This window comes from Blennius ocellaris (assembly GCF_963422515.1).
Source record: "Blennius ocellaris genome assembly, chromosome: 2".
Taxonomy (NCBI): domain Eukaryota; kingdom Metazoa; phylum Chordata; class Actinopteri; order Blenniiformes; family Blenniidae; genus Blennius; species Blennius ocellaris.
In genome coordinates this window covers 22,727,063-22,743,435 of record NC_137651.1, presented here as the reverse complement: position 1 = coordinate 22,743,435, position 16,373 = coordinate 22,727,063, and the positions used below count along the sequence as shown (strand labels likewise).

At 42.1% G+C, this 16,373-nt stretch overlaps 1 protein-coding gene across 2 annotated transcripts; it reads left to right on the top strand.

Moving 5' to 3' along the window:
• Positions 1-500: 500 nt before the first annotated feature.
• Positions 501-16,373, top strand: LOC308138601 (high affinity cationic amino acid transporter 1-like). Of its 2 annotated transcripts, none has more exons than XM_080507794.1 (12): positions 501-562; positions 8,681-9,090; positions 9,521-9,679; positions 9,758-9,962; positions 10,049-10,182; positions 10,259-10,481; positions 12,824-12,960; positions 13,101-13,203; positions 13,581-13,786; positions 13,872-14,023; positions 14,114-14,222; positions 14,314-16,373. In XM_080507794.1, exons 2-12 carry the CDS (start codon positions 8,709-8,711, stop codon positions 14,475-14,477), a joined length of 1,974 nt encoding a protein of 657 aa, XP_080363920.1. In that variant the 5' UTR covers positions 501-562; positions 8,681-8,708; the 3' UTR covers positions 14,478-16,373. The 2 variants fall into 2 exon arrangements, with proteins under 2 accessions (XP_080363920.1, XP_080363919.1); XM_080507793.1 differs by lacking the exon at positions 501-562 and adding an exon at positions 7,012-7,168 and having other exon boundaries at positions 14,314-16,370.

Below are 16,373 nucleotides of genomic sequence, written 5' to 3'. Positions count from 1 at the left end.
ATACCATAGGATCCCCTGGCAGCGACAAGCCCGAATCTTGCAGTACGTTTGTATTGTGTATCAACATCCAGGCTGACATGAGAAGATCGCGACACGCCGCCGCAGGAAGCCGGATGGAGCGGAACAGCTTTGTTTACCCCCCCCCCCCCCCCCCCCCCCCACGGAGACTTTCGCGACTTCACAAGCGACCCATAATCTCCCGATGTTGTGACTGTTTGACTGTTTGCATGCGACCGTGAAGGGAAGGAGGAACAACAGTGGAGAAGATGTCAACATATGCATGCAGAAATGAAGACGCGGCTGCAGGGTGCACTGCTCCTTCCACGTGGAGGATTCCCTGGCAAAGAGCGCCATCTAGTGTCCAACACTCTGACGTTTCCGGGTGGAGCCAAGCAGTTCAGACATACCAAGAGGCTGGTTTACGCACACCTCCGTGCACGTGCGTGTGCCCCTGCCACTGTTTTGTAAAAAAAAAAAAAAAAAAGTCAGTCAGAGGTGGAGTCGTGCTAAAAAGACGGAGAAGGAGGCTTTGTCCATTTTTGCTGATTGGCACCTTCTTAAGGTAAGTAAAACCCAACAGTGATCTTTATAATAAAATACATGACAAAACGAGTGTGCAATGAATGTTAAAAGGGTTAAACAGGCGGTTGCGTGTTGAGCCATCCATGTGCGTCCTGCTGCAGATCCTGGAGGAAGCATTGCGCACAGTGTTGGGAGATGAAGCGCAGCTCAGGCTGACGCAACAAACACCCCGTCCGGGAAACACACACTGAAACTACAACGTCTACAACTTTTTACACACGTATCGTGACGATCCGGAGCGTTAAAAAAAAAAAACAAATTTTAGTGGCACCTTTGCGCACGTTTTGCTATCTGCTTTCAAAAAAAAAAAGAGGGGAGAGGTTTGCGCCCAGGGAAACATTGCCTTTTATAGCAGCACATCATTTTTAGCAGTTTTATCACTCCCAGCTGTTGTCTGGGTGAACTGGTGTGAACCCAGGCTACAAGTAGATGAAGACTCACCCTCGTCGTTTAGTTCTTCAGTAACGTGATTTAAGTTGTGGAAAATATCCCCCAATCAGGTGTCCCATTCCAATTTTCAATGTCATTTTATTTTGAAATGACACATTACAATTCCTTCATACTGACCGAGTGGTATCCTGGGATGGTGTACTATCAGTGTGATGTGGAATGACTCCGGGACAACCTGGAATTTTGGAGTTATTCCGCCTTGAATTAAGGGCGTGTTTGGCTATATTCAAAATTTCGAAGGTATTTTATTTTGCAATGTACCATTGTATAATCAAAAATAGAAATACAAATAAGTTTTACTTGATATCATGTTGAAAAGAACATTTGATTTTCCACACAAACATGAATTAAATTAACCTTTCGTCCCACTACTTGGTTGGGCATTATTTATTTATTTACTTAAATTTGGCTTTGCTTTGCTCTGTTATGTTGGCTTGCTTTGTGTGTTTTGTTTTTTTCAATTTTGTTGTTATTGATGTGAAGCATCAAATTTGTGTCCTCATATTTGCAAATATGGGGGCACAATATTAAAAAAATAATAATTCAAAACCTTTTATAAGTGAGTTGTACTTTGAATAAATCATTCTTTATAGAAATTCACAACCATTTCGGGCGAAGTGATTGGAGCTTTTATTTCGAAATTAGTCGGCGGTAGGATTAATAGTACACTGCATAGTTGATCATTGACAATAGCCCACAGCCGCACAGACGTTTCACCTGACTTCATTTTTGAAACAGCAGCCTGGCTTAATCGTAGTCAAAAAGAGTAAATATGTTTTACATTTTTATCGTACCTTTGCTAAAAACTCTGCTTCGTGACTTGTTTCCTCATTATTGAAATGCATTGTTTAAGGTAGCGTATGATAATTGTTTATGCCATTAAAGCATACACAATTATAAATGTACTATACAAAAATACAAATATTCAGATTAAAACTGGAATTTTCAGTTGGCAAACAAATTGTTCTGTAGGTTTCAGCCAATAACATTTGTTCTAAGACTCGCATGCTAATCCCAAAATAAACAAATTCCTAAGTTTCTGCTCAACTTCATTTAAAAAAAAAAAAATTAAAAATTTTTGAAAACTTCACAAATTTGTCATTTCACCATCGAGGTGTCATTCATGAAGAATACGGGGGCATCAAACAAGTTTTTCTTGTCGTAGTCTAAGGTATTGGTGCTGAAAATGTCTACAAGAATATTAAGAAATGAGAGATCTGAGTTTCAGGATCAGAACGAGCCACTTCATGGTTTTTACTGATCGACTTGAAGCTAAAAGCAGAGTCGTGTAACTTTGCCAAATCGACTGACTCTGGACCAGCTTGTCTTGGTCGTGGACGGAAAGGAAGTCGGAACGACTTCCGAGGTTGAGCCCGGAGGAACAATCAAGATTCTCCGGAAGAGTGAACGACTTGCTGGGATGTGTGGCTGGCGATCGGTGATGGGCTCGGCTTCGGCAACTGAGGATGCATCCGTCAGTTTCGTCTTGAGGAAAGGAAAAAGATGTAAATAAACAAGGTTCTTATAGAGGAGGCTGATTAAAGAATGAAAGAGCTGTTGTCGAAGGAAACTGAAATGGGACGTAGTGAACGGAACTCCATGAAGGTCGTCTCCGTGTGAAACTGCAAAAAAAAAAGAGAGAGTTGACCGACACAGTATTCTGTCCTGCTGTCGACAAAAGACATCGGAGGACTGATAAGCAGTTGTGAGGCCTGCCGGAAACAAAGATACGAGCGAAGCAGAAAAGCCCATGATGCTTACTGATGTGCCTTGCAGCACCGTGGACAAAAAACAAAGTAGGGACGGGACTTGTTTTATCTCAAGGGCAAAGACTGTTTAATCATCGTAGATTAATATTCAAACGTCTCTGAGCATGCAAAGTCGATTTCATACTAAATACAGTCATAGCTGGTGATAGACTTTGCTTCAAGACAAAGAGCGGGATGAGTTTAGAACATTCTGAGACGTGCAGTCCTCTGCGTGCAAAGTCAAGTGGAAACACTCAGAAGAAAGTCCTCCGGAAGAGCGGCTGCAGACGGCGTCTCCAATCCCTACCTTCACTCGGCTACAGAGCGTCGCCACTCGAATGTGGATTGTTACCTGCTGAGCTTTTGATGAATGGGGAAAAAAAAACTTCAAACTGCACCGCCGAGCTGCTCGCTGCGAAACAAACATCCCCCCAAAAAACTGCTGCAAAAATTACAACAGCTTAACATCAAACGGAAATCTTTTGTATGACAAGACAGCCAAGCAGCAATGGCACAGCCGGGATTACATGTCCTCGGGGATTTAAAGCTGCTCTTCTACCAAGAAGTCGCTCCCAAGATCAGTGACTGCGACGATAGAAAGACGGATTCGCCGACGGGAACTCTCCAGGCGCTAAAGACTAATGGACAGCACAGGATAAGGCTGAAACAACGACTGGATTTAACCAACTATAATGGATTGTTTAATTTAGTCATCAAATTGTTGGTTAATCCCTTTTTTTTTTTTTTCATTTTTTCAACCAATGTGTTCCAGAAGCCACCACTGGGTGGCAGTAATGAGCCACCTGTAACTGTTCCAGGGTAAACGACGGTTCAACAAAAATGTTTCCTTACAACAATAACAAAAATATTTAATTATTAAAAATAATTATAATACTACCTACAGATTTGCATGTCGGTGTTTGTCAGTTGTGTGAAGTGATTGTATACGGAGATTTTCATTCATGTCCTCGTCCTTATCTGACCTGTTCTCCCTCTTTCCACCGCTCCAGAGCTTCTATATCTAATGATCTTTAAACACTCAGCTGCTGCTGCTTGTGAACCAGTTTTTCAGAACTTGTTTTATTTAACTACATTTTTGTCGAGTTGGGACGTGTTCAGGTTTGTGCAGTAGATGTCAGATAACGGCGTGGCCAATAAATTCACATTTATCTGCGCTTCTTTATAATAACTTGTTAAACCTCTCGGGACTTTCTTTTAAAAAAAAATTCAATTTGAGAGCATTTTAGAGGATCGATAACTTTGCTTTAATACTTCTGGATCCAGAAATGAAATTATTGATCAGCAGTGTTTTTCTTTGAATCAGTCTGTCCTTAAACTGATACATGACATTTTATTGTCCGGCGTAAACATTTGTCTTGTTCATATTGCCGTTACGGTCGTCTGAGAAGAAGCACTGAATATCTGAGGAAGATTTACAACAAAGAATCAACTATCTGTTTTATACTTTTTTCAAAATGTGCTGCAGTAAAAAGCAGTGACCTGTGAAAACTATGTTTTCCTTCTTCTCCAAGTGCACTTTGAAGGTTTAAACTCTGTTGATGCGTCGGTCTGTTCATAATGATGCAGCGTGCGACACGACCTTGTGTTAACCTCCGCTGCACCACATGTTTTACATTTTAATTCTAACCAAGCAACATGAGGTTTGGATGGGGAATCGGGGGAAGCTGAATTTGCCTCATCTGAAGTTTAAATATACAGAATGTGAATGTGACAAGGCAGCGGGGGGGGGGGGGCAAGGTGTGAGTTCCGTCCTGCATTATGTAGACCCCCTGTTTGCATGACGACGGCGCTCGGAGCCACTGAAAATGCAGGTTCTTGCCACCTGTTTAGTTTAGCCACTAGCGGCTAACCGCAAACGGGACTAGAATAAACTCTGAACCTCATCTGATTTACAAATGACCTCATGTTTTATTTTCAATCTGTCATGAATCATTGCTGTGCGGCATGGAGATGTTTGGCCTCATGATGTTTTTTTTTGTTGTTGTTGTTGTTTTCCGTGTGAGTAAAGCACTACTATGCTATCTCCTTGATTGACAGTTCCTGTGGCCAATCGACGCACGCCGAACATCCGCGCTCAAAATCTCGCTTGTATTCTCCCGAGAGGAAGCTGTTGTAGGAAAAAAAAGTGAACGGGAGCAATTAAAAAAAAATTTTTTTTAATCTAATAAATTTTTTTATGTGATTTAAAGAACAATGGCTTTGTGAAAATACCAGGTGATGACTCCTTTAATATATAAAAATGTGCACAATTACTCTGTGCCTATAGTACTAATATCATATACCAACACTATTTACATCCAAGTCAGTTTAGGAGAATAAGTTGTCATATCTGCTTGTTTGTTTAGTCGTCTCTCTGCACATAAACAATGACACGACCCAAAAGTCGTTTGAAGGAGGAAAAAGTGTTTTGTTTGCAGCTCAATAATGAAGAGCATGTGACTGACTCCCAGATTTACTCGCATGCCGCTGTTATGAGCCGGCGTCGCCTTCAGTGATTGGCTTAGAAAAGGGTCGGGCCCGTCCCTGCCCACTCGCCTTTTTTAGCCCGTCCTGCATGTGCATGCGTCTCTAATCCTGAACCAGTGACATGAATGTTCCCCTGGAAAAAGCCTCTGAGGTCCTGTTTATTCCTGTCATGCACACTCTTGATTCATGGGAGACGTACCTGTTTGTTTGGGTACAAGTGTTGTTTTGCTTTGCGTTTTTATGTTCCATATCTGAAAATGTTCATGTGTGGCTTGAAAGCTACTCAACAGTCTAGAGGAGAGATTATCAGCTGCGTTTTTTCCCCAAGAATATTTTTTTTTTTTTTTTGGAAACTGTGAAAGAAAAAATTTATTATTTTACCCTAAGTCAGTCTTTTCTCAACTGGTTCGGCTTCAGAAGCTATTTTCTTAACAATCTACTTTTCGATCTACAGTTTCAGCGTGAACTAAACTAATCGTACTTTATTAAATCCCCCTTGGAAATTCTCTTTTTTTTTTCCCCACCTTGATCCACCATATTTCTAGGATGCGGAGGTGGGCGTGAACTCACAATCCCAAGTCTGCTTCTCTAACCTTTAGGCCACTTAAATGGTCAGAAAGATTATTTCGATATGTCAACACCAACTTGAATGACAAAATAACCAGTAAAAAGTGAATGGAGAAAAAAACATGCATTATATTCTCAATTAGCTGCATTTTGATGAATACCAAAATGCCTCCTTTCACGAACTTCAGACATTTTTGACAGGCTCAGCCATGTTGTATATTTATTAAGATGTAGTTAAGTACTTAAGTAATACTGTGATATATATATATATATATTCCTCTAAATTCTCATCTCCCTCTGTCAGTGTTGAATTGGTTATATTATCTCTGCAACTAAGAGGCGATTTTCGCCTTCATCATTTTTCAGTAAGCTGTTTTAATATCTTTTTTTTTTTTTTTAAAGGACTCTCAAAGAGAATTGAGCAAAATGTTAAAGCATTAATGAAGAATGGACTTATTAGTCCATCAAGCCAACTTCATGTCATTTGTTAAACTGTTATGTGGCTGAACAATCCAATGTAATCTGATCACAAGCTTTAAACTCTGAATAATCCAATCTCCTCAGCATTAATCCCACCTCAACTTTCAAAAACATGTCTGGTTTGTGTGGAGTACTACTACGTATATCTATATAAATCAAACTTCTCCCGTTAACCCAACATGAATGTTTTAGTTTTGTGATTTATTTTTGTTAATTTGTTGGATCTCAGGCTACTTTAATCTGACGTAAGCGTGGCTTTCCTGCCTATCTCAACCTATTTGCTGATGTGTGAAGCGTCTTATTCAAACATTGTAAAAAGAAAAAAGAAATCTCGGAAAAGAAAAACATTTTCTCCTCTTTTCAAGACGTGAATCTTCAACTCCATCAGTCTGGAAACACAACTTGAAGCCATGGTTCTTATACTCACGCTGTAATAACACACAATTATCCAAGCTCCTGAGTTGCACCCTATCATACTAGGATTTTATGCGTTTGTGCTGTGACACCGTAAACTGTGTGTGTATGTGTGTCATGTTTCATGTTTCAGTCTTTGATGTGGGACACCGCGTGGTGGAACACGTGGTGGTGGTGGTGGTGGTGGTGGTAGTTTTCACCTCGGCTCCTGCGGCCATGTGACAGTGACACCACTGTTCTATTTGTGAGCCGGACACCTGAATGGTTTGTCCACTGAAGAGGCATCGGTGTCACATGTCCAAAGCGGCGTCCCTCTTTTAACGCCATTCTTCTCAAGCTGACCGGAAAGTGACTGCAGCTCCACTCTGCAGAGAGCGAGTAGAGAGGAACCAAAAGAGACTCGGCCAAGGCACGACTTCCTGCTTTGTGTTGTTGTGGAAGTGAGTACGACGCACGCTTGTCTCGATGGATGATCTTTATCTGTCTTTTCTTTTTTAGATGCATACAGGCGGGGCTTCGTGGCTTTATCTTGAAATATTACTCACCGTTTACATGATTTTACTGCTGTCCCGGAATGTTGCATGCAAATTGCCATTTGCGGTGCCAACCAGGAGTGATGTGCCTTGAACATGAAGGAGACTAGAAACAAATCAAAGGAAGGTTGTAACATGACTGATGCTGAAGTGTTGTTAAATCCATCCATCTACTGTTAGAAGTCTTCTGGTAGAAATGCAGACAAATTCCTCTTGGAATGTGAGAATAGCGCCACTAATGTACGACTTGTTGAGCCAAGTTTTTACATTAAATTGACTTAAATCCCATCATTCAAGGTGTTGTTCCTTTAAATGCGCACTTGTTTATGTCATGTCGGTCGTACAGGCTGTGTACGTTTTCCCACACGTGTGACGAGGGAACGCAGAAAACCAGCTGCCGTCGCGTGTCTTTTAATTTTCTCAGGTGACCTTCGTGTCGTAAACGTGTCGCCATGAGCGCGTGAAAGATATTGACCTTGTTTGTCCTGGACGGTGGTCAAAAGACGTTTCCTTCTTTGAATGTGACGTGGGAAGAGATTTATGGGGTACTTCAGACTGTGTACGCACACAGATGTCCTCGTGAACGGTTTTAATTCAGGGTATGCTGGTCAGGCTTAATTTATACATTCAGGATGATATAAGTGCAGTGTGCAGATGCATGGCTCATGTCTGGTGTACAATCTGCTGACATAGTATTCTGCGTTCTGACCGTTTCTTGAATGTTTAAGTGGATTTATAACCATTACAATGCAAAAATACAACAACAGCAGAGCAGAGGTGTGTTTTAACCAGTGCTGTCCAAACTAACAGTTGTATTTACATGAATAAAAAAAACAAAAACCATAGTAAATTATTCATTGTAAGAGGAAAAATCTAGGCATGAAAGTTTTGTTTCCAGGTTAATTTAAAAATTCCAAATATTTATGGGGGAAAGTAATATAATTCTTAATAAAAACACATTTTTGAAGCAAAATAGAGACTAAGTTTATCGAAAGATTTTTGTGTAAATATTATATAGACTCATCCTGTAATCCTGTAGATCAGAGGTCTCAAACTCAGGTGGACTGATTGGACTCTGCTGACATTGGAGGACGGCTTCACAGTTTGTTGTATCAAAAAAATGCATTTATTTCTCAATGTGTTATATATTATATTGGATAACAATAGAATAGTGGAAACAGCACTCAAATCTATTACTGCAACTACTTTTGTCTCTTCTGAGCCAAAGTAATAGATTTATTTTCACATCGTGAATTGGAAAATAAATTATTTTAATTGTCGGAGGATAAAGTCGCAGACTGGAAGTGCTACTTCAAATAACGGAACATTTCAGTGTGTGAGATGTGGCAGGCTCTGTGAGAGCGGCGGTCTCCTCTTATAAAAAAGCTGCCCTTACAAACGGAATCATTTCCTCGACAGATCCGGCGTGCGGGTCCTCGGGTTCACCATGACCCCCAGGTCAATTCCGGAGGCGCTGAAGCAGTTTGGGAAGAAGCTCCTGCGGGTGAAGGTGGTGAACTCCAGCACGGAGGAGACCCGATTGTCTCGATGCATCAACACCTTGGACCTGGTGGCCCTGGGGGTCGGCAGCACGCTGGGCGCCGGCGTCTACGTGCTGGCCGGCGCCGTGGCCCGGGAGAACGCCGGACCCGCCATCGTGGTGTCCTTCTTCATGGCGTCGCTGGCCGCCGTCCTGGCCGGGCTGTGCTACGCAGAGTTTGGCGCTCGCGTCCCCAAAACGGGCTCGGCTTACCTGTACAGCTACGTGACGGTGGGGGAGCTGTGGGCCTTCATCACAGGCTGGAACCTCATCCTCTCCTACGTCATCGGTGAGACTCTTCTGAGCACCGACGCCATCATCAAAACTGACGTGTGCTAATCCCACTTTTTCATGGTGTTGTTGGGCTAAAAAAGTCTCGTAAGAAATTGTCTTATACGACTGAAAACTCACTTTAAAGGACCAAGGAAATGAATAAGCGAAAATATTTTTTATGGAATAACCTGGAATATGTACAATTTGCAAACAAGATTATTATTAACTGGATTATTAGTCATCACACTGTGTGACATGGATTTATTAAACCATGTAATTTAATGTAGACGTACAAAAAAACGTCATCCCTTTATGACACCAATACGCGAGTCATGGGTGAAAGAGCTGCTTTGGAATCTGCACACAGGTGTTTTGGTGCAGCGTTTGTAGCCGTGTTGTTCGATCTTCAGCAGCAGCTCTTGTTGATTCACTAAGTTTCCCCACAGGAACGTCGAGTGTGGCCAGAGCGTGGAGCGCCACCTTCGATGAGATCTTTGGGAAACACATCCAGGACTTCTGCAGACGACACATGGCTATGAGCGCCCCGGGAATCCTGGCGGAGTACCCGGACATATTTGCCGTCTTCATCATCCTCTTCCTGACGGGTACTGAGCAGCTCACCGTCACGTTTCGTCTTCATTTTCACTCTTTCACAATTTGTTCTATTTGGGGTTTTTTTGTAGGAGTTCTTGCAATCGGAGTGAAAGAGTCGGTCAAGCTGAATAAAATCCTCACCTGCATCAACATGCTGGTGCTGGTGTTTGTCATCATCTCTGGCTTCGTGAAAGGAAGCCTCAAAAACTGGAGCTTGAACCCCGAAGACGTCCTCAACAACTCCAGCTTTAACCGTGAACAGAACCTTAGCGCCACGGGCAACTCCAACTCCAAGTGTGTGGAGCTAAAATCCTGCTTGAATATATAAATATTAAGGTTTTTTTTTTTTTTTTTTAATGCATTCCTCTTTTTACTTGTAGCATGTCTCACTTCACACCTGCAGACGTGGTTCTGGGGGAAGGTGGCTTCATGCCTTTTGGCTGGGCGGGAGTCCTCTCTGGTGCCGCCACCTGTTTCTATGCCTTTATCGGGTTCGACTGTATCGCCACCACAGGTGAGAGCGCCTCCATTTATATTCCACACACACGCTTTATAATCTCTTGACATCTCCCGTTATGTTTCCTGCCCAGGAGAGGAAGTGAAGGATCCCCAGAGGGCGATTCCCATCGGAATTGTGGCCTCGCTGCTCATCTGCTTCGTGGCATACTTTGGAGTGTCCACCGCCCTCACTATGATGATGCCGTACTACATGCTGGACGTGAACAGCCCTCTGCCCGTGGCCTTTAAGTACGTGGGCTGGATGCCAGCCACTTACGTCGTGGCCCTCGGCTCAATATGCGCCTTGTCGACCAGGTAAGAGTCTCCGCCTGCCTCTCGGCATGACAACTTGTAATTGTTGAGCATGCTTTAAGATGAATAACTTTGGGGTCTGGCAGTGTATTTTAATATGCTCTCTAATTTGTTCTTGCTGCGGATTTAGTGTCATGAAAGGGCTTTAGAATACCAGAAGGCAGCAAATTTTAATCCTTTTAAAGATTGTATTATTTGCTCACTAGTTTTGTTCACTAAAATGCAACAATAGTGGCAAAAATAATACATTTACAGATGTTTTCAAAGTATTTTAGTCCTAAAATATGCTTGAATCACTAGTTTTTGAACTTGTAATGATTGGAAGAAAAAAAGATAAAATACTGACAACTATGTTTTATTGTTCCACACCTTTAAAACAGTTTAGTTGCAATGAACACATTTAATATTTTTTGGGGCCGCCTTTAATTCAGCGTCATATTTTGTCGTAATTCCTAGAAAATCTGAACAAAATATTAAAAGAAATATCAGTGTGCATGTCTGTGAGATTTTCTCTAATTTACATGCTTAGATTGTTTGGTGTTGTGCTCCCTCACAGTGTGTAGCATTAAATATTATAATATTTAATTAAACATATCATTAAAAACAAAAAATGTGCAAAAGTGACTTATCACATAGGAATTATAAGGGTGCACATTAAAATAGTGTTTGTTTGTCATAACAAAGCAATAACAAAGCATATTCTGCTAAATATAAAGCACTTGACCTCCATTTGTTTCAATTATTAAAAGTACTAATATCATTTGAAGTGTGTACATTGAAGTGCAGAGCATGCGTCTCTCTTTCTCTCTCCTGTACTAGTTTATTGGGCTCCATGATCCCAATGCCCAGAGTCATCTGGGCCATGGCAGACGATGGCCTGCTCTTCAAGTTCTTGGCTCAACTCACCCCGACTAAAAAAACCCCCTTAATAGCCACGGTAATATCCGGTGTGTTGTCAGGTGAGGTCCCGAGCCTGAGCTCGCTAACTGGCTGACGTTTTCCCGTGTGAGACGCACGACTGCAGCTTCACGCAGGCCTCGAAGCGAGTTCTCAACCAAATCCACCGGGACGCAAACGACATGAAGGAGATACTAGGAAAACTAAATATTCTATGTTTTAATTCATGCAACTTTGGCCCCGTTTACATGACAAGGTTTCTTGTGAAAATGCATTGTTTTTGCATTTTATTTTCACAAAAGTTTCACGTTTCCATGACAATGTTTTTAGAAATGATGTACATTTCTATGGACACGGCAAACAAAAAAAACACTGCTGATAATGTCGCAGTTAACGTGCCAGGCCACTAGCGGGTGATGGTGTTTATGTACCGAAACCACAAACACGTGTGCTATAAGCATTGACAGTGGCGACACACAGACTTTCTTATGGACAGACGAAAGAGTTGGATTGTCATTACGGTGACTCTCGATGAATCTACTAAGTTCCAGGAGAACACGACCTGGGAGTCGTGACACTATGGAGGCTATTGGTGGATTAAGGCCGATTCATACTCCATAAGAACAAGAAGAAAGTTGAAGAAACGGCCGAAACTTCTGCACTGCCGGGTGCTGTGCATGCCTGTTCCAGCTCACTAATAACCATCAGTCATATTTTAATCATATTTAGCTTGTAACCTCGCTACTGTATGAGCCCTGCAGCTCGTTAAAATATCGGCGGGCGGGATTACGTGATGCATCTGAACGCACCACTCAGCTCCTGCGGTTAAAACGGGACCGTCATGGTGGCTCAGACACAAACTTTGTGTTTTATGACTGAAACGGTTCAGCGAAATGTATTTCTGAAAACAATGGAAGCGATAAATAAGGTGGGCCGCTTCACAAATGTGTGCCTGCCATGAGGGGGCGTGGCCTACAGGTTCGACAGCTTCTTCAGAGTATGAACTCTCCTGCCAAAATTTTTTTGTTTGTTTTTCAGCAGCTGGCTGACATCACAGCCCAACTTTTCTTCTTGTTCTGGGTTCTTCTACAGGAGCCTTTAGGGTCCATCTTCTCGCACATGTACACAAGAACTATTTGCCACGGCCGTGGTGCGCATGCAAAGTGGCCGTAAAGTCTTTCTAAAAAAGTTGTGTTTTCAGTAACTTGTAAGCCGCCGTTGTCATGGAAACAGAACCTCTAAAATGCGTTTTCACTTGAAAGCGTTGGTTTGCACGGAAACCTTAAACTGATCGGTCTGCTCAGCTGTTCAGGTGGCCGCGGTTGAGGACTTGTGTGAAAGCAGAGATGTTTCCTCAAATTGTAAATCTCTTGCCTCTTTCCCAAATGATAAATAAATCATTTTCTATTCCTCCTCCTCCTCCTCCTCCTCCTCCTCCTCTGGCTCAGCCTCCTTGGCTCCATGTTTCCACTCCCTCGCATTATCTTTGCTATGGCTTGCGACGGTCTGCTCTTCTCCGGTCTGGCTCGTGTCAGCGAGAGGAAGATGCCCATCGTCGCCACCTTGGTGGCGGGGTGTATGTCTGGTAGGTAGCTGACAGGCGGGCAAAGCTGACGGCACCCTCTTGTGGATGGATGATGGTAGTGGGGAAAAAAAACAGCATTTCACTGTGAAGGGAGGATGTTTTTCACAGTTGTGCTTCCTGTGTGTGTGTCTCTCCTGCAGCTGTGATGGCCTTCCTGTTTGATTTGAAGGACCTGGTTGACCTCATGTCCATCGGCACGCTGCTGGCTTATTCTCTGGTGGCGGCGTGTGTGTTGGTCCTCAGGTACACTCCTCTTCCTCCTCTTAAGCTCAACACTTGACAGGATTGACAGGAATCCAGAGGATCAGGTGGCTCAGCTGTATTATACCTTTATATCATCTCGCTGGGGAGTCGAGACACAAACACACACACAACTATCATCTCTGGTGTGTGTGTGTGTGTGTGTGTGTCAAAAAAGCCAGTGAACTGATCTGAAATATATTTGTATATAAACCGGATGCTTTTATAAATAAGATTTATTGAATGAGCATCAGTTTGAGTTTATTGGTTTACTTGAAGCGTTTATTATTATGTTAATTTTATCACCAAATCAACGTGTACATCTCTGCACAATCACCAAGATTACTAAACCCGGCCTGGACTTCCTGTGTTGTCGCAAGGTACCAGCCTGAACGGCCAATCAGCTCCTACCAGATGGCCAACACCCAGGAAGACGCGGACATACAGGAGCCTGACAGCGAGGGAAACCTGGACATCCTGCCCGGGTCCGGAGGTCGCTTCACCGTCAGAAACCTCCTGTTTCCTCCCAACGCCGAGCCGTCCCATCGCTCCGGGTTCGCCGTCAAGATCTGCACCGCCATCCTCGGTCAGGACGCCCGGGAGACGATGAGAAAAAGCAGCCGACTCATCAAAAACTTGTTTTCCTCACCTTTTTTTTTTTCATCCTGCAGGTGTGTTGGTGTGTATTTTCGGCGTCGTGGCCGTTCTGGGCGGTCTGGCGATCTGGTCCGTGGCTCTGCTCTGTGTCGTCATGGCCGTCAGTCTGTTGACCACCTTCGTCGTGGGCAGGCAGCCACAGAGCAAAACCAAGCTGTCCTTTAAAGTAAGTCTCTTTTTTTCATAGGTTTTTCTTTCGGGGGGGGGTTTGTTTTCTTTGGGGGTTTTTTTTTTCACCTCCGCGTTTCCTCCTCAGGTGCCCCTGCTGCCCTTCGTCCCAGTCGTCAGCATGTTTGTGAACGTGTACCTGATGATGCAGCTGGATCGAGGGACCTGGATCCGCTTCTTCATCTGGATGTGTTTAGGTGACGAACACTTTTCCTCACGGTACTTGTGTTCAATAACCAGCCACTTTTCATTTTCCCGTTAACCCCGCCGACGTCTCACCGTCCGCAGGTTTCGCCATCTACTTTGGCTACGGCTTCCGGAACAGTGTGGAAGCGACGTCCCGCAGGTCTGAGGCCTGCACCATCGAAGGAGAGCCCATGGAGAGAGAGAAAGACGACTTCCTGCTCAAAAAGCTGAACATCGACCTAGACAATGAATATGAAGACTCATGAATGAACCCCCCCCCCCAAAAAAAAAAAACAGTTTATCTTTTTGGCCTCAATATGAATCATCAACAAACAACCGTGTTGCTCCGCCGCCATCACTCATTTATTAAGTTTTCAGCACTTCACAATAAAACACTTTGCTTCCTTTGTAAATCGCATGACTACAGAAGTCTCAAAGGCTTTCAACAAAACTTCAAAATAAGATACTGGAATAAATCACAGTAGCTGTTCAGCAGTATTACTCTCATTGATAAAAGGAAGCAAATATAATTTCAATTTCAAACAGTAGTATTCACACATTCTAGATGCAGCTATCAAAGGAAAATGGTGCTGACAGAGAAATACTTAGAAATATATACACATTTAAGGTAAATAATTTTAGATTTGCACTGTGGTACATTCAACTCAGAAAACACGAGTCGTTTTAACAAAGTTTTTTTTTTTAATCTCGCTTAAAAAAGGCATTTTTTTTCTATGTTGACCATTTTCAGAAAACGTTACACAGGTGAATTTTTAAATGTATGTTAGTGTTACAGAGCTGTATTATGAACACTGCTTTTTGTTACTGAGAGGAGATGTACTACTCCAATTGTTTAAGTCAACACAGCAGGGTGCTTTAAGTAAACTGTGTGTGAAAGACTTGATGGATTTCCTCGTTCAGCTTCTATCAAAAGTACAGACCGTCAACACTTGTTGCCAAAGATCCAAAATATGAATGTAATCTGTTGCACGTTCAGAATTAGAAGAAGCATTGATTTATGACAATAATGTTTATATATTTAAAAGTGAATTTTCTTCATACATATATCTAATGTATGAAGAAAATTCACTTTTAAAGCATGTGGCTTTTTTCTGAACTTCTACATATCTTGTAAATAGCCAAAGACTATATTGCATTTGGTTTCTTGTTACTTTTGTAAATACCGCTTTAGATACGGGGATAGGTGAGGTCAAACTTTATAATACCAAATGTATTCACTGCATTTCATGACAGTTTTTGTAAATGATTAAGTTACTGAAACATGTAAAGCTTTAATATGAGCTATGATGTTAGAAATGTTCTAAACTTGCATGATAAACTTGTATTTAAAACGTGTTTTTTATACAGCTGCTGTTGTGTTGTTGAGCTGTCAGTGTTAATGTCAGCATGTTAAAATGCTAAGATGTGAGCTGATGGGGCAAATTTTATGCCTTATTCACAGGGTAAGAATGGCCTTTTTGTCCCTCTGAGGCGCCGGTACCCACTTTCCCCACTAACACATGCAATGACTGAGCAGGAAAACACTGGTTCCTCAGCACTTCTCACAAGACGTCGGCCAATAACCAATGTTGTGAACAGAACATAACCAGCGTGATGCAAAATGTGAGAGTTCTCCAAACATACCTAACAGTCCTTTTCCTTGTTTAAAAAAAATATAATCTGTGTGTAACTTAATTAGAGCTCACATTTCTAAATTCCCTGCTGTAAATAAAGAAGGCTTCACATTTTAAAGACGCAAGCTTTCTGTTCTTTACATCTTTGTTTTTATCTTTTTCTTTGAATCCCTTTCTCACCTGTTTTAATAATTTTTTCTCTCTTCATCGCCTCTTTTTGTTTTTCCCTTTTTTATAATTCAGCCTGTCTTTTGCTTTATCTTTAATTATTTATTCTGTTATCTTTTTTTTCCTGTCCACCTATCTTCTCACCCTATTCCTCTTTTCTCTCCATCTTCTTCTTTCACCCCTATCTTTTTCTTTTTCTTACCTTTTCTTACCTTTTTTTTATTTTAACTATTTATTGCCATGCTTTGCATTCAGGCCCTTTGTCTTTGTCTTTCATTCTCTTTTCAGTTATCGCACTTCTTGTTTTGTCTGCTTTCTCTTCATTTTTCTTCTTTCTTGCTTTTTCTACACTGCCACTCA

Bases quoted from the DNA above. Each gene is read 5' to 3' on its own strand.
- LOC308138601 (XM_080507794.1), top strand. From the start codon at position 8,709: ATGACCCCCAGGTCAATTCCGGAGGCGCTGAAGCAGTTTGGGAAGAAG. The intron at 9,091-9,520 runs GTGAGACTCTTC...GTTTCCCCACAG, and splicing joins CATCCTCTCCTACGTCATCG to GAACGTCGAGTGTGGCCAGA. The intron at 10,183-10,258 runs GTGAGAGCGCCT...TTTCCTGCCCAG, and splicing joins CGACTGTATCGCCACCACAG to GAGAGGAAGTGAAGGATCCC.